This window comes from Zeugodacus cucurbitae, chromosome 2 (genome assembly GCF_028554725.1).
Source record: "Zeugodacus cucurbitae isolate PBARC_wt_2022May chromosome 2, idZeuCucr1.2, whole genome shotgun sequence".
In the NCBI taxonomy this organism is placed as follows: domain Eukaryota; kingdom Metazoa; phylum Arthropoda; class Insecta; order Diptera; family Tephritidae; genus Zeugodacus; species Zeugodacus cucurbitae.
Genome location: NC_071667.1, coordinates 65977427 through 65999833, shown reverse-complemented (window position 1 = coordinate 65999833; position 22407 = coordinate 65977427). Strand labels below are relative to the sequence as shown.

The 22407-nt window shown below is 33.1% G+C and overlaps 5 protein-coding genes across 6 annotated transcripts in view; 2 read left to right on the top strand and 3 right to left on the bottom strand.

Annotated features, from left to right (window-relative positions):
• The window catches only part of Gpdh_0 (glycerol-3-phosphate dehydrogenase [NAD(+)], cytoplasmic), a 53421-nt gene extending 36309 nt beyond the window's left edge, over positions 1-17112 (top strand). For both annotated transcript variants that reach the window (XM_054225638.1, XM_054225639.1), the window contains exons 9-12: positions 15809-16012; positions 16127-16265; positions 16326-16488; positions 16546-17112. In XM_054225638.1, coding sequence (XP_054081613.1) covers positions 15809-16012; positions 16127-16265; positions 16326-16488; positions 16546-16919 — 880 coding nt within the window. In that variant the 3' untranslated portion in view covers positions 16920-17112. The remainder of the gene's footprint in view (positions 1-15808; positions 16013-16126; positions 16266-16325; positions 16489-16545) is intronic.
• On the bottom strand, positions 1942-9914 carry LOC105219860 (carbonic anhydrase 2). Its single transcript, XM_011196209.3, is given in 8 exon segments — positions 1942-2202; positions 2274-2353; positions 2420-2570; positions 2633-2790; positions 2793-2897; positions 2974-3064; positions 4337-4458; positions 9673-9914. Coding segments are annotated over 8 exon segments (867 nt in total). The 5' UTR covers positions 9719-9914; the 3' UTR covers positions 1942-2088.
• Positions 13226-15059, bottom strand: LOC105219861 (protein spindle-F). Its single transcript, XM_011196210.3, has 2 exons — positions 14112-15059; positions 13226-14045 (listed from the first exon to the last, which is right to left on the bottom strand). The coding sequence occupies exons 1-2, from the start codon at positions 14875-14877 to the stop codon at positions 13675-13677; spliced, it is 1137 nt and encodes a 378-aa protein (XP_011194512.2). The 5' UTR covers positions 14878-15059; the 3' UTR covers positions 13226-13674.
• Positions 16949-17825, bottom strand: LOC105219863 (39S ribosomal protein L32, mitochondrial). Its single transcript, XM_011196212.3, has 3 exons — positions 17660-17825; positions 17334-17600; positions 16949-17278 (listed from the first exon to the last, which is right to left on the bottom strand). Exons 1-3 carry the CDS (start codon positions 17745-17747, stop codon positions 17010-17012), a joined length of 624 nt encoding a protein of 207 aa, XP_011194514.2. The 5' UTR covers positions 17748-17825; the 3' UTR covers positions 16949-17009.
• A 446-nt stretch (positions 17826-18271) lies between these two features.
• Positions 18272-22407, top strand: part of LOC105219049 (all trans-polyprenyl-diphosphate synthase PDSS1) — a 71890-nt gene continuing 67754 nt past the window's right edge. Inside the window, exon 1 of the mRNA XM_054225641.1 lies at positions 18272-19728. Coding sequence (XP_054081616.1) covers positions 19456-19728 — 273 coding nt within the window. The 5' untranslated portion in view covers positions 18272-19455. The remainder of the gene's footprint in view (positions 19729-22407) is intronic.

Below are 22407 nucleotides of genomic sequence, written 5' to 3'. Positions count from 1 at the left end.
AAGATAAATAAGAAAATAAATAAGAAAATCATTAAAAGACATGAAACGAACTTTCTCAATCTAACTTTCAAAACTATATCAATGGTTATTCGTATATTTAAAAGACGATGACATAATTAAGTAACAGGATTTGAGCAAACCAACCGTAGATAATCATTTCACAAATATCAGCGGGAACAGGAATTTTCTGGTTTTCTTGAATTTGAAAAGGAATGGTTTGATTCAGTTGAAAGGAAAATTACGCGCTCTCTCTCTGGTTATGATAGTTTGTACAATTATTTGATCCCCGAAATTTCCTTATAGGAGCATTTCTACCTTTGTAGATATTTGAATCAGTCTCTCATTAAATTTATAAAAAAGTTCTCGAGTTTCAAGAAGACATTCTTATTAAACATACGAATCACTTCAATTAAGCCTTTACTAACGCTTTTTCTTCTGTGTTGTTGAGTTCTGATATAGTGCTACAAATGATAAAATATCCTATAAGATCTCAAAGTACTTATGGAACATTACAAGCATAAGGACAACAAATAAACACTGAAACTTAACATTTTCTACAGCGACCTTTCCATCAATCTATCATAAACCCTTATTTAAAAAAAATCTATATTTGCTATAAATAAGGAATGTGCCTACTAATGCGATTTTATAAGTGTAAACGAGAGAACTTACAAGGAATGAACCATTTTCATTTCCATATATAATCTAAATGATTGATTAAGGTTCTACAATCCGAAAAGAGCTCTAACTTTGCCAAATTATTCTGGAATGAAATGTTTAAATAACGTTTTGATAGAAATTGGCGGAATCACCTTTATCAGTATTGGAAACGGGAAGGTTACTATGAACAAACAGTACCATCGTCTTCCGATTTGAAAAAAAAAAAAATAAATAATCATTTTAGAGAAAGCCGCGTTTACGTGCTTATGCTTACTAATTCCAACGCTTACAACTCCAGCAGAATTAAGCACAAATCCGATTTTTGGAAAATCCTAGACTGAACGCAATTTTCGGCGGTTTTCAAGCATAAATCGGTCAATACTGCTCGATTTTCAATTTCGATATTCGTACGAAGTTCATCAATCGTCGCTGGCTTGTTGGCATAGACCATAGACTTGACGTAGCTCCACAGGCCTGACCAATTGACTGGGCCATTTCGTGAGATAACACGTTCAACAAACTTTGTTCTCAATGTTGGAACCACATATTGTCCAAGTCCATATCATACAATCCGGGCCAAAAATATTCCGTTATCATTAAGCGGTAGCGATTCCCATTCACCGTAACGTGCCGGTCTTGATCATCATGGAAGTAGTAGCCGACGGCCCATAAACCGCACCAAAACGTAATTTTTTCTCGATGCAATGGTGACTCATGGAGTACGTGTGGATTGCTTCCTGACCAATAACACAAATTTTACTTATGGACGAAGCCATGAGCCTCATCGATGAATATGATTTTTCGATGAAAATACGGATAATTTTCTAGTTGTTGCGCAGCCCAATTCAGGTACATACGTCAAGCGGCTTCAGTTCTTGCATCAATTTGATCTTGTAAGGATGTAGGCCAAGATCTTTTCGCAAAATTCGCCACAACGACAACAAAGAGATGTCGACACTACGGGCACTTCTTTGTCTCACTGACATGGGAACATTTTGTACTGTGCCTGTGGAATCAAATTTTTCCACTAGACTCTCAATTGTTTATATGACAGGACAATTATGGTGACCATAAATCGTTTTTAGATCGTACATCTTAGCGAGAAAAAATATGGCGTCGTTTGCTGTCCCTGTCGGTCTAATTTTGTGGCATCCTCGTCATTGAAAACCCCTTTAGAGCAATAGACAGAACCCAAGAAACCCGAAATTACTCGAAAACTCATTAAGTGTATTCCGCTAGTAAAAAAAGTTTACCTTTTAAAATATATATATGCACTTACAAAAGTATTTTTATTAAAATAAAAAAGTCGTTATAAAATTAAATAATTAACACTAAATAAAATAAATTAAATGTGGCGTTGAATTTCAACAATGGATGCCATTGTAGTAGAGATTTAAATAGTCAGTGTCGTACGAAGGCGTAGGCTCGCTAAAAACCACCTTTTCGTCGATAAACCGGACGTCTATTCAACGCTTGCAACGGGCGATAGTTATTCCATAACGGTGTACCATTTTGCTGTCTCAGTTCGAAGAACTTTTTAATCTACAAAGAGGCGGCAAAACATTAAAAATAGTTTAACATTTAGTATTCTTTAAATATATTTGCTGATTTACCAATTCACGTGAGATCAAAAGTGGTCTGGGAAAAACGTGCCAGGTAACCGCTTCCGAACAGGGTGGTGTGGTAAGTGAACCTGAAATATGTTATTTTCAAAATTTGTTAATTAACTTTAAATGCTGGGTCTGTATGCGATACACACCTTGGTAGGCGTAAAAGTTTCTCGTATCCACATCGCCCAAGAAGTGATTCAAGCTAAGTTGCGAAGGTATGGTTGTATTTGTGTCGGCCACCCGCACGTAAGGTAAACTATTGAAAACCCTATTCAGTCCAGGATAATATGTATTTGGAAACTATGGTAGTCAAAAATGTATAATGAGTATAAATGAAATTTTCTACTCAACCCCGCACTTACATCCACAATATTAATCATAATTGCCAACACGGCCAAACCGTCTGGACGCTGCATCGCCTCCTCCGCATTGCCATATTTCATATTTTTATGCACAATATGAAGCTCAACATCGTAACGGTAACCATTGACGGTGTGCTCCGAACCACGAGGATTACCATCGCACCCCAATGAAAATGTAACGACTGTGCTTCGTAGACGCCATCCAACAGACCACCTGAAATGGTGGGCCGTGGTCCACGCACAGTCTCTGGCAGTGTAATATCAGCTGTTAAGTATACCAAGAGTGTTATTTAGTTGATACGTAGACTATGTAGAGTATATATAGAGTGTATATGCTGTACCTGTATGCCCGTTATTGACGAGCGTGAGTTGTCTAGCGAACGGTTGCGCATAGTTTCTGAACTTCAAAGCCGGCTTAAGCGATCCAATCGACTGCAAGTGTACAAAAACAAAGCATATAGAATAGGTAAAAAAATATTAAATTAAATCGTTTCATATCGTCACTTCATATATCAGTAATTACAATTAATATATCATCTCAAAACTGGTAAGACATAACTATATTAATTATGCAATTTGCTAATTTGACAATTAAGAAACACACACGTAGTATACACATAACTATGTATTAGCATGTCAGTAAGTTTTCATTGGTTGTCTTTGAAATTGAGTAATTTTCTTTGGTAAATATGACATATTTATGCAAATGTTATGACATAAAATTAATTATGTCTTACGTGTTACCAATTAAAGTAAAAAGTCAGTGTAGAAAAATGACACAATGCTTAATTATGAAATATCTTTCAAATATTAACACACAGTAGAATTATTGCTTATAATATCTTCGGTCTAATTTTTTGAGATCTTCAAATACTTATTATACACTACTATATAGTAATCTATTTTTCTGGGCTTTTCGATCCTTGTAATATACTTTGCTAGAGTTTTTTGAAGTGTTCAAGTTTCTGACAATGTTTTCCTTGTTTAAAAACCTATCAAAGCCTTCTCCAGATTCAATTAAACCTACAGAACAAATTCTTTGAACTATTTCACAGCTCAGATCCTCGAAGAAAAATGGAACCTTAATGAACATATCAATGAAGCTAAACGTATTTTTGATTCGCTGAAGCTTGGATAGTTGCGATTCGATCAAACAACTGATATAAATACAATAAACTGGAATAAATATAAACGAATACGGATAATATAAGGTATATTCTGGTATTGAATTCGAATGGATAACTTTATAGTAAACTTTTTGAAAAAAAAAAAAAAAACAATTCGCAATCAAAACGAGCGGAGAAATGGCGAATCAAAGACGTTCTATATTGTGTCATTGTGCAGAAAAATGATTTACTTTGGGTTCGAATCTTCAAAATGTTATCTAAGTAACTTGTTTCAGCAAGAAGAGGCTTTTTTGCTTTTTATTCGGAAACTTAACAATATAAATTCAGATTTTTTTATTAATCACACTTCGAACAAGCTCTAACCTAACCTAACCTGGTGGATTTAGAAGACCAAAAGCAATGGGTATAATAATATTCTCAAAATTTCATACGGATTGTGATTGAAAACCTCTATAGTTTCTGGCAATTTGTAGAACTCAGCTACAGTTATAAGAGGAAGCTTCTTAAAGTTTAATTCTTTAGACGGATGAAGTTCTAGTCGAGTCTCATAAATATTTATATTTCTACAACAACTTACGGTATAATGATCCAAATTGATCGGCGACTGTTGTCTCCCGCCACAAGTTGGATAATCTGCGTTCCATCTAGTTGTATCACGATAATCCCACTGTGGTGGATTTGGATTCGTTACTTGACGCGCTACGCGTTTCAATATAATGGAGAAGAAAAAAGAAAAAGAAAAACAAATGTATAAATAATAAATAAAACTTGTTTAACAATAACTACTTAATAAAGGCAAAAGTAGTTTGCCAAAAAATTTGCGAAAAATTTATGTTTGTAATAAAAAGAAAAAAAAAGTGGAAATAAATAAAGCGTGACATAAGATAACCGTTAAAAGTTCGACTTTAATTTGGGATTTGTATTTGTGTGTGTGCATGAGCATGAGCATCTTCAGCTTCAAACATTTGGGTATGCATTTCTAATGAGCGTAACGATTTCTTGTAGATCACGAAGGCGTATGCGGGTTGTTATTTAGTTGTTGTATGAAATGGAAAGTGTACCACATACTAATGACACATGACATATATACATACTTATGTATGCATGAATGCGTATGCAAAATTAAAAATAACATACATTCCATAAATCTCAATGGCATTATGCCTGACGCACTTATAAATATTTACTATACATTTACATATGTATTTATGCAAAATTTATGCACAAATTTCTTTGAAAGAATTCTACTTTTTATTCTTAAACGTTGAAATTACTATTGTAGTAAGTGCTGCTTAGTCAATTTGTAGTGACGCAATTTGGTCTCAGCAACATTGTAAAAAGTGCGACACAATTAAGTAAAAGTGATAACATATTTATTATAATATTATGTACATAATATAAATACATTTGTTTGTTATTATTAGCAATCCAAACTGTCTTTCAAGCGTTTTTCGAAATGAAGAAGTGTGAAATTTGTAAAAAAATAAAAATCGGTCAGTGAAGATTTTTATTGCGAATTTCTATTGATCCGTTGATGCTTAAAGTATTTTTAGCAAAAAATTTCACTTGATTGCACAATTTCAATAAAAGGTGTTGCTTTATTTGCATATTTATAAAGCGCATTCCATGCCAAAGGAGTTGATGATAGTTTTCATCAAAGCCCCTTAAATGCTTAATGATTTATATTTATATATTTATAACGGTCTTAACGCGTAAGCGACAGTTTCGGCACACTTTTAATAGGATTACTAAAGAGTTGATATTTGTGAAGCGATTATTTTTTCTATTTTTATAGGTTATGTTACTTTTTAGTATTTTCGAAGAGATAACAAATAGGGCAATAATTTGGAGAAAGTGTAGAATTACGTATTGTGTGAAAAAATGCGCAAAAAAAACTGTAAACTAGTGAGAAATTATCAAATATTTATGGCAGATCTTCAACAAAAAAAGTTTGTAATGCAGATTACGGCAGTTTCGAACCCTTCTTTTTTATTGGAAATAATTTGACAGCTATTACATAACGCATTGACGTCATGAATGAGAGAAGGAGAAAGCTTTGTTTACTTTTGCTATAAAAGTTTGACAGTTTTATTTTGTTATCGTTTCACATTACTTAAGGCAGTAGTCTGCTTTACAGGCTTCAAAAAATCGATTTTTTTGTTTTGTTGTAAATCTCTTCCAAAACTATCCAAGAATATGTCTTTAAAATTCCAGTGGCCAATTCGACATATTTTCGAAGCTAGAGCAGTTTCAGTGGCCGAGCGTCGAGCAAGTGCGAATGCTCAGGCAGACCTTTAAAGCGCGTTTTCTCGAGTTTTCATTTTCACATGTGTTAGAAAACGGTGCCGGCGATAGCAAAAAGAATATATGTCCGATCGAAAAAAAAACCAAAGTGATCTAGCTTCAGTATTAAATTATCTTCTATTTGAACTAGACAAACGTAGTTGAAGTTGGACAAAAGTATTAAAGTATAGTAAAGTAGTTTAAACTACTTGTTTTGAAACTTAAAGTCAATTTTTTTCTTACAAAAGTGATTTTTTTTTTCAAACTTCGAAAAAATTTTGAATTTTATAACTTTTTCGGTATTCGTTTAGTTCATAAAGCAAAGAAACTTATAAAAATTAAAAAAAAAATTGCTTCGACTGTTTCAGATGCATCGCACAACCTCCATCACCGGCACCGATTTACAAGTACAGACTCCAGGCGCTCCAGAAAACTGCTTACAACTTTGAAAAAATTTCAATATTTTGTAATAATAAATATTGTTTTTTAAGCCTTAAATATAGTACACTATTGTCTTGAAATTCCGTTTACCGCAATCATTCCCTTCCCTTTCAAAAAAAAAATTGCTAAAAAAACGATTTTTTTCGGCTTCTAAAGCAGACTATTGCCTTAATTTATGACTCACTTATCCTGTAAAATATATTATACTCCGTCTTCATTATATAATAGAAAAGTAGCAATGCAAAAACATTTGTCACTTTGAACTGTCATCATAGAAATTTAATAGCCAAAGAAAGCTTAAAATGGATTTTGCATTCATTACAACTTAGACCAAAATATAAAAAAAACCAAAATAAAAATGAATCTAATTGACCTTGAGCCGTGAGAAAATTACCGTAACATGGACAAAACAATAAAAAATTATTAATAAATAATTGAGCGTCTGCTGTGTCTCCAAACACGTTTTTGTAGCTTAGTATATCGGCAAAAGCATGCGGTTGGGCAAAACCCATGCCATATTGATAAGCTTTTTTTGTGTTTAAACAGCGAATCCAGCATGTATTTAATAAAAAACACGAAAACCAAAAATTCTTGCCGGTAAATTACAAAATTGTTTGAACGGCCTAACATTATGAAGCGATGATGACTTGTACAATACAAATCAAAACATTTGGTGATACATTTATTTATTTATTTTTTTGGTTTTCTGAACTAAATTTAAAAATATGAGAAAGTTTGAACTTTTCAGCATAATCAGCGGCATCACATAAGAGAGAGGCACTTCATTTCGAATTTTACTTTTTTATTGTAAATTTAAATTTTTTTTTAAATCCTGCCATTTCGTGGAAAATAAAATTAAATGCAGTTAAATAATTAGGTTGCCACAATTAATATGTAATATTCTATGGAAATTAAATGTATGGTATTATTCAGCATTATGGTAAATTACTCATTTAACTTATGTAAATATTGTATGTATGACCCACTTTTTATGTGAGTATGTCATTTAAAATTGTTCAACGAATGTTTTCGGAAAAAGCAATTCTATATTTATGCTTTACCTTCAGTGACACATTTTTCAAAACAATGAGTGTATTTATGTTTGTATGAATTTATTAGAAATTAATCTTAATAATATGGTTTTCAGAAAACTATAAATAATTAAAATTAATCAAGTTGAAAGAAACCAAAGGGAAAATGATTAAATGATTTTGACCGCAATATTTAATTATTATTTTTTATTTTAATTCAAATTATTTTGAAAAATTAAGTTATAATCATTTGATAATAGTTTATTTTTTTACCTTTAAAATAAATATGACTAATATAATACAATTTATAAAAATAAAATTAATTAATTAAAATAAAAAAAAAATTAAATAATGAAAATTAAATTTATGAAAAAATATATTTTTGTAATATTAGATATTTAATTATTTTATTGCACCGTTTATGAAATTTAACATTAAACACGTAAAAATACATAATTTTTTAAGAAATAATTGAGCTGAATTTATTATTATTTTCTACTTTTTTAATGCATATTGAATAATATAAAAACAGTATTAATTTTTATTATAAAATTATAGCAATGTGCAGCTTATTATGCGGGTTAAATTATATATCATATTATATATTTTTTATTATCAGAAAATATAAAATAAATTGGTGAAACTGTTAAAAATTTGGAAATTATTTTTGAGTTAAGGGGTTGTCAGGATTTTCAAAAAATCAATTTTTTGTTTTTTTTTTTTGCATTTTCGTCAAGTGTCATATCTCAAAAATATTCTCTGAAAATTTGAAGTTGATCCGATAATTAATTTTCGAGTTATTCGACAAATAACAAAGAGCGCTCGCACTCCAAAACGCTAGTGTGAAACTTGAAATGCGTTTTTCTCAAAACTATGTTTTTTGAACTGGTGACAACTGTAACTCGATAACCGCTCGGTAGATTTTAATGAAATTTCTACAGATTTTTGTATGCATAATATTCCTGGGCCGTATGAACGGATATTTTTTTAACAAATTTTGATTTATAAGAATTGATTTTTCCCGAAAATATAGAAAAAAATTTCCTCAGGCCGCCATTTTGTTAATTAAAAAAAAAAGCTTTGATCAGGCCCAGGAATAATAAAACTTATTTTTCTTATCCGACTGATTTTGAATGAATCTCAAAGGACTTCTAATTGTCACCGCAAGAACCTTTTTTTCGAACAGGGTCAACACAAACAGCTATAACTTTGGAAATAATAAAATGTTTTTTTTTTTTAATTTTCGTGACTTTAAGTCAAAACATTGTGTAATAGTGCCGTTTTATTACTTTTGTAAAATAACATTATTTAATAGCAAAAAAAAAAAATACTGAATATTCACATTTTTCGTGTCTCTGACTACCCCTAACCCCTTAAGTTGGTAAACTATTTTTGAAATCATCACATCTTTTTCAATAACAAAAAATAAAAAAATAAATTCTTTAAATAATTTAAAAGCAAATAAAACAAGTTTAAAATTAAAAAAAAGTACAATTTTAAGTTTAAAAATTGTTAAATATATTTCAAATCCTTCAAATTACTAATTTTTAACTTTATTTTTTAATTGACGAGTTCAAAATTAAATTAGCACTTTTTACCAAAGTAATATTATAATATACTGAATATAAAGTAATATTCAGAATCGAAGGAAGTCCACGAAAAATAAATCTCAAAAATTTAAAAAATATTTCTGGGATCATTAAAAAAATATTTAGCGATATTTCAATATGTTTTTTAATTTTTTACACAATTTTTAAGGAAACGCTTTAAACATTTATCACATAAATAAAAAATGTATTTTTTTAATTTTCAAAATATTTAACAAATACATTTTTTTTATAAATATATTTGTAAAATTAAAATTTTTATTTCAAAATATTGCAAAAAAAAATTTTTCAAAATATTAATTAAAAACTTATTTTTGCTTCCTGTTAAATTAAAAATTGTAATATTTTATATCACACCGATTTTTTAAATTTTATATAACTATTGAAATTATTCAGATCCTTTAAAATAACACATAATAGTTTTTATTTCCTTATTTCACACATATCACTATTCAAAAACAGAATTATCCTTTTTAGATTTAAGGATTCATTCTTTTTATGAGAAATTCAAAATTTTTCATAGTCCTTTAAGTACAAATGCAAACAATTACCAGCCAAAATGTGCAGTAGCAGAAATAACGGTTTATTCAACACCATTTTTGCGCGTAAAATTTGTAAAAAAAGACAAAAATATACAAATTTCACTTTAAACAGTATTTTGTGCAAAAAAGCGCGATAGCGCTGTGGCCAGCGTTGCAGTCGACGAAATCAAACTAAATACAGTTAAAATGCGATCATGCGCGCGAGCGTTGCAGATCGGTTATTAGTGCGATTAACTAAAGCACTGCGGTGGAGTCTGCAATCAATTTATATACAAAAGGCAAAACAGAGCACAGAGCCAAGCCGGCTGGCTAGCATAGCGGCGCTTGAGAGAACATACATACATGCACATGCACAGACACACGCACAAGTGGCCGGAAGCACCTGAATTTGTAAAGAGTTCAGACCAAGCTACGAAGCCGGCAAATTGTATGTATATAAAAACAGAATTGGCATGCAGTTTCGAACTCATAGTTAAGCACACACACACACTTACATACAAGATGACAGCAGTTGTTTTCTAGTAATGTTTGTGTATGTGTGTGTGTGAGCGCTGAAAAACGCTTGACTGTGTTTTTGTGCGTCCATGCGAGTTCTGTTTTGGAAAATATATATGCGGACATAATTGCGTGGTTTACCGTATTGAAATACACACACACACACATAGAAATGTGTCTACATTTGACTACATGTGTTTGTTGTAGCCCTGCGGTTATTGCTGGCAGCGGTTCCGGTAGCCGAAAAGTAGGCGTCACAACTCGATTTTTGTCTTATCAGTTCACACGCACACATATACATATACATATTTGCAGCATTGAGCGCGTATAAGTGAAAGGTATGATATAATTATGAGAATTCTTGCGTTTGCAACAACAACAATTGGTCAGCTTGGTCAAACATTTTTCAGGTGCGATATTATAGTATAAAAAAAACAAACCGGTTATAGGCTAATAATAATATAAAAGTTATGACAAAATAGCAGAAATGCTAACAGTAAAAAATAAAAAAAGCTAAGCGGTGGATACTCAATTGTAGTAAATACAATTAGTTGCTAAGGTTCAGTAAATTGGTCATACAAGTTTGCCTATATGCATACATATGTACATATGTATATGGTTTTATTAAAAATGTGAATTTCTAACTCACTAAGCAGTAGACTGAATTAGAAAAATTTTCTGCAAACATTTTACAAATCGAAAATGCTGACTGTCATGCATCGTTGGGTTATTCCCACTTAGTCATATGAGAGCCTACGATTAGGCATGATTTTGGTAAACTTTTTAATAGAAACCCGTTATTACTCATGAAATTGTAAACCATTTTTCAATAAAATAAAAGTTGTATAGTTCATCACTTTAGTAAGAAGTCTTCATGTGCATATAGTTGACTCAAGTAAACTGTTTTTGTTCAAATCACAGAAAATAATAAAAAAAACAAGTAAGGAAGGGCTGAGTACGGGTGTAAGCGCACATTTTATACTCTCGCAATTTATTTCTTTAATTTTATTAAGAGAACACACAATTTGACTCGCATATTCGGCATATATGTACATGGTTTGAAGTCCATTAGGTATATGGGAGCTAGGTGAAGTTATGACCGGATTTCACCCATTTTTGGGCACGGCGACATATTATTAGCTGCAAAATAATCCCTCTGAATTTCTTTAAAATATCTGAGAGACTTACCTATATTTTCGTTAAAAGATGTAGTAGAAGCATTGAAGTCCTCATTTCGATAAATGGGGCCTTAAAAACTTATGGTGCGATTTCGACGATTTTTAGAAGAGCGATGCAAAGTAGTAGTAGTAGTGTATTATATGTGCAAAGTTCTGTTCCGATAACTTCTCTAATGCTTACTCGTCAGCCTCGAAATCCAACGCAGAATCACTCAGTTGAAAAGTAAAGTCCTCTCTCGATGAAACAAAATCAAACTCTACAAGTCCTCCGCCCTGATCTATGACGCAAAAGCGTGGACGATGACCACATGCGATGAAACGACTCTTGGGGTTTTCCAAAGAAAGGTTTTGCGGAAGATTTATGGTCCTCTCAACATTGGCAACGGCGAATACCGCAGACGATGGAACGATGAGCTGTACGATTTATATGACGACAGCGGCTACGCTAGCTAGGTCATATTGTACGGATGGATGAAAACACTCCAGCTCTGAAAGTGTTCGATGCAGTACCCGCTGGACGAAGCCGCGGAAGAGGACGACCTCCACTCCGATGGAAGGATCAAGTGGAAAGTGGCCTGGCTTCAAAGGAGAAACCTTGTGGCGAGTTCAGGTGGATTCGGCTATCATCGCTTAAAGCGGTTCCTACGCCAAATATATATGTAGTTTGAAAAACCGCATATGGGGCTAAAGGAAAAATTGGTCTGATTCTGCCCATTTTTGGCACAGACGCACATTATTAGAAGTACTTTAGAATATCTGAGAGATTTTACAATATTTTCAATAAGAAATAAGCCGTAAACTTTGAGGTTCGATATTCGTTATCTGTAGCCTTGAAAAGTTATAGTCCGAGTAATTTTTGTACGGGTTATGCCACACCAGAAATAAAGTATATGTGCAAAGTTTTGTACCGATATCTTCTCTAGTGTTTACTTTATACATCGTAAAGAACCCGATTCAGATCGACTTCAAAGTTCTAGATTAAAGCATTTTTAATAGTTTTCTACATAACCTTTGTATGGGATATGGTCGTAGTTATAATCCGATTCCTACATTTCTGGAATGTATAAGGTTGTACCTAAAAAAAAATAAAAAAAGAAAATCAAACTCTAGAGAGTTTTGTTGATACAGCTTTAGTAATTTACGAGATATATGTATACAAAGAAACTAAGTAGGGGGCAGGGCCATGCCCACTTCCTCAGCAAATTATATCCAAATATGCGCCTTCCTAGTGCAATCCTTTGCACCAAATTTTACTTTTATATCTTCATTTATGGCTTAGTTATGACACTTTATGTGTTTTCGATTTTCGACATTTTATGGGCGTGGCAGTGGTCCGATTTCGCACATCTTCGATATCTAACCTTCCTATGGTGTCAGAAAACTACAAGTTTCATCAAGATATCTCAGTTTTTATTCAAGTTACAGCTTAGATTTCAACTCTACTCGTCATCCTGATCATTTTGATATATGTGTATAACCCTATATCAAACTCGTTTAGTTTTAGGACTTACAACCAACCGTTATGTGAACAATACTCTCTATCATACTCTTTTAGCAATTTTTTGCGAGTATAAAAAAACAATAAAACGCTAGTTTAGGTTAAATTCGAGGGATGATTGGAGTAATTTAGGCTCCCAGATGACTAATTTGACGTTGTTGTTGTTGTAAAGACAGAAAACATCCACTCGAATATGTAGTCTCGAGAAATGCTGGCGAGTTGACACCACTTGAACGGATAATAATGAATGTGCGCTTTGACTAGCTGGAACCGACTATCGTCTGAACGGGGATTTTTAAATTTTAAGGCCTTTATAATATATACCAGTATCTTATGATGGTTATTTACACATATTCGAAAAAACTTAGTTATTATATATTTAAGAGAGAAATAAATGTTTAAATACATATATGTATATATATTTGAAGTTTTCTTAGAATGTTACATAACATATCAATAATATTTAATGCAATGATGGGTAATTTACGTCTAACAACATATACATAAGTATATTTACTCACTGCATTTGAGTTAACTGCATACATTTTGAATAATATAGTATTTCATACTAAATACTAAAGAGTTTTTCATAAATTTGTTTTTAAAGCGATTTTCATAGTATAATTTTGCCTTTAGCAAACTAATAATACATAAAATACTTAAATTAATATTATTGTTTATGCATTTTACCATTGGCTTCGTACAAAACAACACACTATTTATCATAATAATGAATTTCTTCAACAAAATCAGTCCATTATAGCCACAAGCACGCAGTATAACTTCATTAAAACGCTTTTCCTCTCATAATTCTGAGGAAAAGTAAATTTTCGGGTTTTGTCAGAATTCAACGTCGTCCCGGTCGAGAAAGTGCGCTTCGACATGTTGTTGGAATGCATCAAACGCAATGGCGCTGTCAAATTTTCTGCCACACATTGGACACAGACGATCAGCGGCATCCGCATTGAGTACATTTTGTACTTTGTCAAAGTAGGCATCCACACCTAGGAAGGTTTCTTCCTCCGCTTCATTAGAACATGACATATCAAATTCTTCTGCTTCGTTACAGCCAAGCCATGCTTTGTTGTCTTTGGACACGTTATTCTTATTTATATGGATTAGTTCACTAAGGCTTTCATCAGTTTCTAGACTTTTGTCGGCCATTTCGGGTTTTTGTGATTTCTTTGTACAATCTGTGCACGGCTGTAGTGCTGCAAGTATGTATATTTAAAGTGTATAAACAAATGTTACAAATCACACTATGCGTATCGTCTTACCAATTCTAGTCTCGATAACAGTAAGTGCGGAATTGAGCTCTTGTTGTTGTCTGAGCGCCTCGCGTTGCATTTCCTGCAACCCCTCCATACACTTTTTGGCTACCGACGTAAAGTCTGCATCATCGATATTACTATCATCAACATTTAAGTAGGCAAATCCCAATTCACCGTCTGCTGGTAGCATATAATCATTGTCTTCGTCCACATCACATTTCTGTTCCAGCGCAACTTCCTCCATACTAAGTTCTTTGCCATTAGGTATTAGTTTGTGGCGTAAATTAGGATTTGGCGAATGTTGTGTAAATGTTTTGGAACGTATAAGATTTTGATTTGAACCACTACCATTTCGTGGACTTGTTTGGTTGTCATCGGGCTCATTGCCGGTAGTGTAATCTGCTTCATTTGTAGCACCCTGTTGTCCGGTTTTATCTTTGGCTATTTGAGACAAACGCGACCATAGTTTTCGATTTTCGTTCGAAACCATATTGATGTGTTCGCTTAATTGTTCCTTTTGGCGATTCAACTCCTCGACCTGTGTGCGTAATTGCAGCAATTCACTTGCGTCAGTGCTGATACTGCCATTGGCAGTTAGTGTTGTGTTTGCCTGTTTGCTTTGATCAAAACGTGCACGTAGCTCTTCGTTGTCTTCTTCCAGCTCAGTTAGCCGTCGTTGAAGTGCAAGGCAGCGTTCCTTCATAGTTTGCAGTGCGACGCGTAGTGCATATTCCGAAGCAAGTCCATTGTTAGAGTTGGGCGCTGATTCCATTGTTGCTTATTGGTTGTATTTGTAGTGTTGTTGTCTATTTTGTTCTTTTGCTTTAGATTACCATTAGTAATTGAATATTATTTTTTATTTAAACATATAATAAATTCTAAGAAAAACATAGATAAAATACAATAAGAAAATAAGATTATTAAGAGAAATTTAATGTGAGACAAAATGCATTAACTGTTGTTCATTTTGACACATAGTTTTTTTCTTATTTCTTTGCCTCCAACATTCGTAATAAACACTCACTAAGGTGGTCTGACATATCTAAAAAACTGATGATGTTGCATATAATTAAATTTTTAATCAATTAAACAATATCATCATTCCTTGAACTTCCTAACGATACAATAATTCTTATTTAGAAAACTTAACAACCCATAATATGTATTTGAGAAATCCATTTAAGACGGTGTTTTAGCATTGAATTGTTCGAAACTCGTATTCGAAATGCAAAAATAATAATTTTTCGTATATTTATTAAGAAATATAAATCGTTTTAAAGATAATAAGTTAAAAAAAACTACAAAATTCATATTTAATATTTTTTTATAGTTTTAACAACTCTGTTGGTCCAATCCAACAGAGGCTGTGTTTCAAGCATCTGTCAAACCATGATCAGCTGTTAAATATTTGTTTGTGTAACTCTCAATTTTAGTCAAATATGCCTTGCATAAATAATTTTAAAATAAATTTCTTCAAATATCGAAGAAAAATAAATGAAGGCATTAATTTAATACTGAGTCAAACAAGATGTAAATGTGTTCAAACACAATCAACACAATTAATAAAAAATTCTAAGTTGAAAGTGTTATTTTTCGGTACCGACACATTTTCATTACCCAGTCTTCAAGCGATACATAATAACTAGTATGTTATAACATTATCTTTAAATTAATGATTACAATAAAAAAGGGTTCTTTATTAGTTATAGTAAAACAGAAAGCGCTGCACTGGGCGTGGTGACATCTTTTAAAAATCCGGCCAATTGTGTGCGTACTTATGCAGAACAAAAGCAACTGACGCTTCATCGATGGCCGGTACTTCCGGAAGTTTGCGAAGGATATGATTTGGGTGTTGTAGTTTCATTTGGTCATTTAATACCCGAGAGAATCATCAAATCATTTCCCAAGTAAGTGGTTAAAATATATTTTTGACTTCTTTTATACATTTGTGGCCTTAAAAACTAAGAATATTTTAATAAAGTTTTGAATATTTGTTAAAGAAATATCCTTTTCATTTTCAGTGGTATGATTAACGTACATGCCAGTCTGCTTCCGCGTTGGCGTGGTGCTGCACCAATTATTTACGCTATTATGCATGCAGATGCGCAAACTGGTGTATCTATTATGAAAATAGAACCAAAGCACTTTGATGTCGGAGATGTAAGATTTTCAGAGTATTTCAGTTATATAAATATCTAAGCTGTAATGTTTTCTCTTAAGATTTTGGCGCAACGTGAAGTAAATATTAAAGCGGATGTTCGTATGCCGGAACTTCATGCAGAATTGGCGCAAGAAGGCGCTAACTTGCTGGTTAATACTTTAAATAATTTCTCAAACTGTTTAGAAACGGCCACAAAGCAAAATAATGAACTTGCTACTTTGGGTAATTTTTTAATATTAAAAAAAATGTGTATTAATGTCCAAATTTTTTTTACCACAGCACCCAAAATAACAGCCGCAATTACGAAAGTGAATTGGACTGAAATGAGTGCAGTACAATTATATCGCAGGTTTCGTGCACTTTTTGGCTTTAAAAATTTAAATACGATATTTCAGCATAAAAACATTCAATTGATCGATGTAAAACTACCTGCTGTAGAAGTGCTCTCCGTTCCCTTGGCTGATGTGGAGTGTGGCACTTTTTGGTATGATCGTAATAAACGTTGCCTTATAGTGTGCTGCGCCGATAACACTCACCTGGAAGTGCATCAACTACGTGTCGAAGGCAAAAAACTAATGACTGCAACGGAATTTAATAATGGATTCCTCAAACAAATAAATTCCACTAAAGCACTTTCGTTTACAAGTAAATAAAGTTCATTTGACGGATAAGCAAACACGTATTACTTTTAACAATTTCGACGATAATAGGTTTTATTTTTTTGTATAAAGATGTTGCGAAATTCAACCCAAGTTTGAAGGTTTAACTTCCTTAGTATCTGCTGGCTGCGCTGTAGTTTTTTGCATTAGATTTTTGCTGAACCAAACTGGACGTGGCTTCTCCATTTCCACAACGCGCACTTTCCGTTCGTTGGGTCCATTATCAACTTTTTCGATTTGTTCGCCTTGGTACAGCACCACAACTTCGTGTTCAATGGGCTCTAGTCCCAACTTTTCTTCAATTTTTTCTTGCATTAAACGAGTTTCCTGCTCAACTTTCTTGTAGCAATGTGCTGAAATTATATATTATATAGCCATTATCTACAAAAAATAGCAACATTCACTTACGACATAATACTCCCAATTCGTGATCATGGCCGCATTGATTGCATGAGCGCAAGTTAGTTTTAGCAACCAATGGCTTCCAATTATAGCCGGGTAAACCGAATTTCCGATTTAAACGCTTTTCAATGGTACGACGATGTTTTGGCACAGCCCACAATATGCCATCACCTAACAGATTCTTAAGGCTAAATCTATCTGGTTTATTGCTGTTTGAAGTATTCACTGGTGTATTCAGTCCAAAACTGGGCATGCCAGCCAAAGCTAATTCCACTGTGTAAGAAAAACATGATTAAATAACCAGCAATGTGTGTTATCACAACTGTATTTACTTGGCGGTTGGCCGCGGTGTCCGAAAAATATAAACCTTTCAAGGCGATGCAGGAAGGTATTTAGACTTTGATAGATATTTCGCGACATCTTTATTGTTAATTTTTATTTAAAGAAAATATATAATAAATTTCAAAGAAATTCAAGCAGTAAATGAAAAAAATGAATGACAGCACGATCAGCTGTTTTCTATTTTTCGTTCATCGGCACCAAGCATGCTGAGATTTGACAGTAGTGACCAAGTAGAAATCGGGCAAAGTTCAAAAAAATATATAAAAATATTGGAACATGTGAATTTTCGAGTTATTAAACATGTAACGTAAACATAAGGGACTTCCAGAATTTGCTGTACTATTTGTAGATAATGTTTTAATTTAAATTAACGGCCATTTTAAAAAATGGGCTGTAAAAAATAAGTTAAATTTGGTATAAAAAATTATAAAATAGTATATTAACGAAAGATAATATTTTAATAACTGTTTAAATAATGTAAAATGCAATTTGATATATAAGTTATAACTCTTTAATGAACTCCTAAGCTCGTCAAGTAGATGGCGCTGTAATGTATGTAACTGTGGTGGATGGCAACGCCAAACAGCTGTTCTTACAGATGGTTTAGCATATTGGGAAAGTAAAATAAAAAAACATGCAAGTTACGTCAAGAGGATTTCCAATTCACTTTTTAAGACAGTTAAATAATCATAAAAAGGAAAATATAGTAAGAAGTTACTTATAGTGACAGTGTTCAGCTAAAGCTGTTGTAAATATTTCTTTCATAAATTGTGTGTGTTATGTTCAAGGTGCTTCTGTGCATATTGCTGGACTAAATGCCTGGCGGAAACGAGTCATTTTCTCTGAACGATAACTTTATCGCTGTGTGCTAAGCCGGTGTAAAGTTTATACGGGCTCATACTTGTTGAATGCGGCAGTAGCTTCATTCAAATTAGGGCCAGATTGAAAATAGTTGTGTTCAAATGGAGCGGTAGAAATTCAACACGACGTGCGCGGCTTAAACGCACTACTACAAGCTCAGCTCCAAGTACGATATGATTTTCTAGTACATATACATATACTCACCACAGCGCAACCGTAACCAGCGCCAAAACGTAACTCAGCGCGCCAGGTGAACGAGTTTCCACTGTCGCTGCAGTCGTTTCTTAAGCTCTCTTCAAGTCTGCTTAAATACTTGGCTGCTGCCACATTGTAATAACCTGCGTAAGCCACTATCGTTGACAGCGACAACAGACACTTTGTTGGAGCTGCTGGAGTCAGACGTAAGTTATCGTCGTTCCGTGGTCGTCTTTGCCGTTTTTTCAGTTACTAAATCAATCTAAATTAATATATATCGTCGTTTTCGTTTAACATAATCAGCGTTGTGCGTGTCCAGTCCATTTTGAATATATGTGCATTATATTATAAAAGTGAGCTTCGATGTTAAATTGAGAATAAATTTATTGAAATTATTAAGCTTAGCTTAAAAACAACGCAAACAAAAGCGAGTGACATGTTTTCTCCAAAGAATATTTAAAGATATACTCGTATACACTCAAGTAGTTAATATATACAGGACCTGTCGGGCGATTCATAACCAATTTTATATTAAAACAAAAAAGTGCAAATCAATGTATCAAAAATATTGTATTTAATAAACCACTTGAACAAATACAAAGTTTTAAAACAACAATAATACAAAAATATTAAAACAAACGCATAAGAAAGTGTTTATGAAAAGTGCATATTTCGAATTCAATATTTGTTGTTAATATAACAGTTTTCTTAAAAAAAAAAATCACATAAAATGGCCTGTTTAAGCACTTCCGGTCGTAAAGGACTTCACGTTGTCGTCGGTACACGCAACCATCAAACGCAAAAACATCTCTGTCAATTGTTTTGGCAACAAAATATCAACAGATCCTTTTGCTCCAACGCAGCCATTGCTGCAGCGCTACTATGCAAAAATACTGCGAACAACATGTCCTCGCTTTTGCCACAACGCAACTTCCACGGAGTTGGTATGTTATTGCAACGCAACACGGCCATAACAACTGGACAGGATTATTTTGCCAATATGGTAAGCTGATATGAAATCATTTTTTTTCGTATATTTGTCTTTATCGTTAAAAGGTTTTGTATGTAATTGAATTTGAATTAACGCATTTTTTGAGTCGATTAAGTAGACTTCTGAAGTATTTATGTATTACTATAGGTTATAGTTGAGTTAAAGAAATTATTTTTTTCGAAGTCCAACACATTTAATTTCGGTTTTAAATTATGTGTATTGCCTGTAGCCAAGGAATTGCAAATTCACTGCTTCACTCACAATATTATAAAGTTCAATATTGTAAATCTAATATATCTAATTGTTTTTACTTTCAACTCTAAATAGTGCCAATGTCGGCAGTCATTTGCAAGATTTCGATTATCAACTTTTAGAGAGCATTGCTATCACGAGGCCGATTTTCTGCGGTCATTTGAAATTTGTGGTTTAAATCCTAAATAAAGTAGTCGGCAACGCCGTATTACTACGACTGCGCGCATTCCCAACTGGTGTAGCTAGCCGTTTTTTTTGCGCCATGCTCAATTGATTCCTACAAATGTGTATGTAGATGCATACATAGTTATTGTTGTTGTTGTTTTTGTTGTCTCGTTGCATTTGTCATCATTATCAACGGCTCGTGTGCATCAACAACATTATCATCCTTAATATTGTGTGCGATGACGTCGCTTTGCTTTGCTTCCTCATCGGCAAAGTGCATTGGCTGCGGTTGGGAAGTTGTTTTCTGTGCTTGCGCTGCGGTTGCTGCGCTCGGTGTGGTAGCAGCAACATTGCAACAATATACACTCAAACAATGTTTCCAACAGCACACACTGTGCGGCGGCTATAGCGCAAGTAAGTTGCTGCAAACGAAAGTGAAATTAATGCACTCGCCTGTTGCTTGCTGCCTTTAAGTTGGTAACTTTTTGTATTTTTTTTATTATTTTTTTTTAGTTTCATTTTGTCTTGGTTTATTTTCTCGTTTCATTTATTGCTGTTGGTAGTTATTTCATTCGTTTTGGCATCTTTCTTTGCTGCAAACTTCGCTTTCGTTGGCCATGATAGTTTGGCTGGCTGACTGTTGTTAATTCATGCGTTTGCCTGGTGTTTTCTGGTTTGTTTGTGCATTAAGCGTAAACGTGTGGACATGAAGTGGCGCTGCTGCGGAAGAAAGTATGGCTGTGTTTGCGTGTGAATGGTGTTGAGAAAAGCAATGCACTGTCTCTTGGCTTGTCTACCAGCGAACGTGTTGATGATGAAAAACGGTGATAATGACGTGAGAAAAGTCGTTGGCCAAATGCGAGACAGGTGTGTTTGCGGCTTCCACTATTTTCGTTGGTTTTGGCTTTGGTTTTTAAATTGTTTTAAGTTTTAGTACATGTCTCAAACGATTTATATGCTGAATACAATATACAGCTAAAATATCTAAAATTTAATTTGATTTTTTATACAGCACAGTTGGTACTACTGACATTAGGTTATGTGTATGTTAACTCAAGAAGCGCTAGTCACATTCCCGTTTTATTAATGTCCTTATATACTTTTATGTAGATATCTGACTGCATATTTAATTAGTAGTAATATTTGTGTTGCTTAGGATTTACGTTTTGCATATCACTTCTTTAGCATTTGCTCCATTTCGCTGCTGACTTTGTTGGCACTTGGATTGACTTTTATTTTAAATTCTATGTTCAATTTGCATTTAACTATTTACTTTTAAGTGATATTAACTGCACTTCTCACTTTATTAATGGTATAATTTCAGTTTTCAATTCATCAAATCCGAAATTATTTGTAAAATTTGCAGCTACTTTCTATTTTTGCTCGCTGCAGTCTATTATGAACAGCTGATTTTTGTTTTGGTGCATGCATTCTTGTTCTACTTGTTTACCATTAGGTCTGCAAACAATTGAGAGTCTGTCGAGAGAGCGTGTCTTAGAAAGCACGTGAGTTTGTGTGGCTGCATGTGTGTGTGTTGCAATTGCACTTGTAGCTTTGTTTACATTGTTGCTTATACAGTGATACTCAAACTGTGTGATGTTAGTATTAAAACTGTCATGCTGCTGCATTTCTTGTTGTTTATGTAAAATTGAGAGATGCAAATGTTATTTAAAAAACAAAATATTATTGTTTAATATTATTTATTTATTTCAATTATCGTTAATACATGAATATTCCTATATTTATTTGAATATGTAATATTGATTTTTAAAAATTGAAGTATAAAACTATGTGCAATGTCAAACGTGCTTGTCGTAACGGGCTCAATCAACAAACTGTGACTTGTCTAAAACATGTATTTGCTTGTTTTAATGCATGCAGTTGTTTTTTGACACTAAAATAAATAAAATAAAATAAATAATTGACTACAAACAGAAATTAAAAATGCATTGAATATAAAAGCCAAAATTATAACAACAATAAATATTTATACAAGCATTGCAATAACAACAACAAACATTTATACAAGCATTGCAATAACTATAAAGCTTGCTTTGTTAATAAATGCTGCAGCCAATAAGAAATGCGGCAATATATGTATTCGAATAAATTCACAAGCGCGCTTTCATAACGACTGTGCCGTAGGTGCTGCCAACAGCTGTATCTACATGTTTACATGTGTATTTGTATAAAAATTTTGTGTGTGCAGCGCGTAGTGCGGCTGGCAGGTGTGCGCGCGCATGCGCATACAAATTGGTGTATCTCGCGCAGCGC

What these genes read in the sequence shown, in the direction of transcription:
- LOC105219861 (XM_011196210.3), bottom strand. Translation starts at nt 14,877, where the DNA reads ATGGAATCAGCGCCCAACTCTAACAATGGACTTGCTTCGGAATATGCA. An exon ending in TGTTATCGAGACTAGAATTG is followed by an intron (nt 14,046 to 14,111) that starts GTAAGACGATAC and finishes ACATACTTGCAG; the next exon opens with CACTACAGCCGTGCACAGAT.
- LOC105219863 (XM_011196212.3), bottom strand. Translation starts at nt 17,747, where the DNA reads ATGTCGCGAAATATCTATCAAAGTCTAAATACCTTCCTGCATCGCCTT. An exon ending in ACACCGCGGCCAACCGCCAA is followed by an intron (nt 17,601 to 17,659) that starts GTAAATACAGTT and finishes TTTCTTACACAG; the next exon opens with TGGAATTAGCTTTGGCTGGC. An exon ending in CGAATTGGGAGTATTATGTC is followed by an intron (nt 17,279 to 17,333) that starts GTAAGTGAATGT and finishes ATATAATTTCAG; the next exon opens with CACATTGCTACAAGAAAGTT.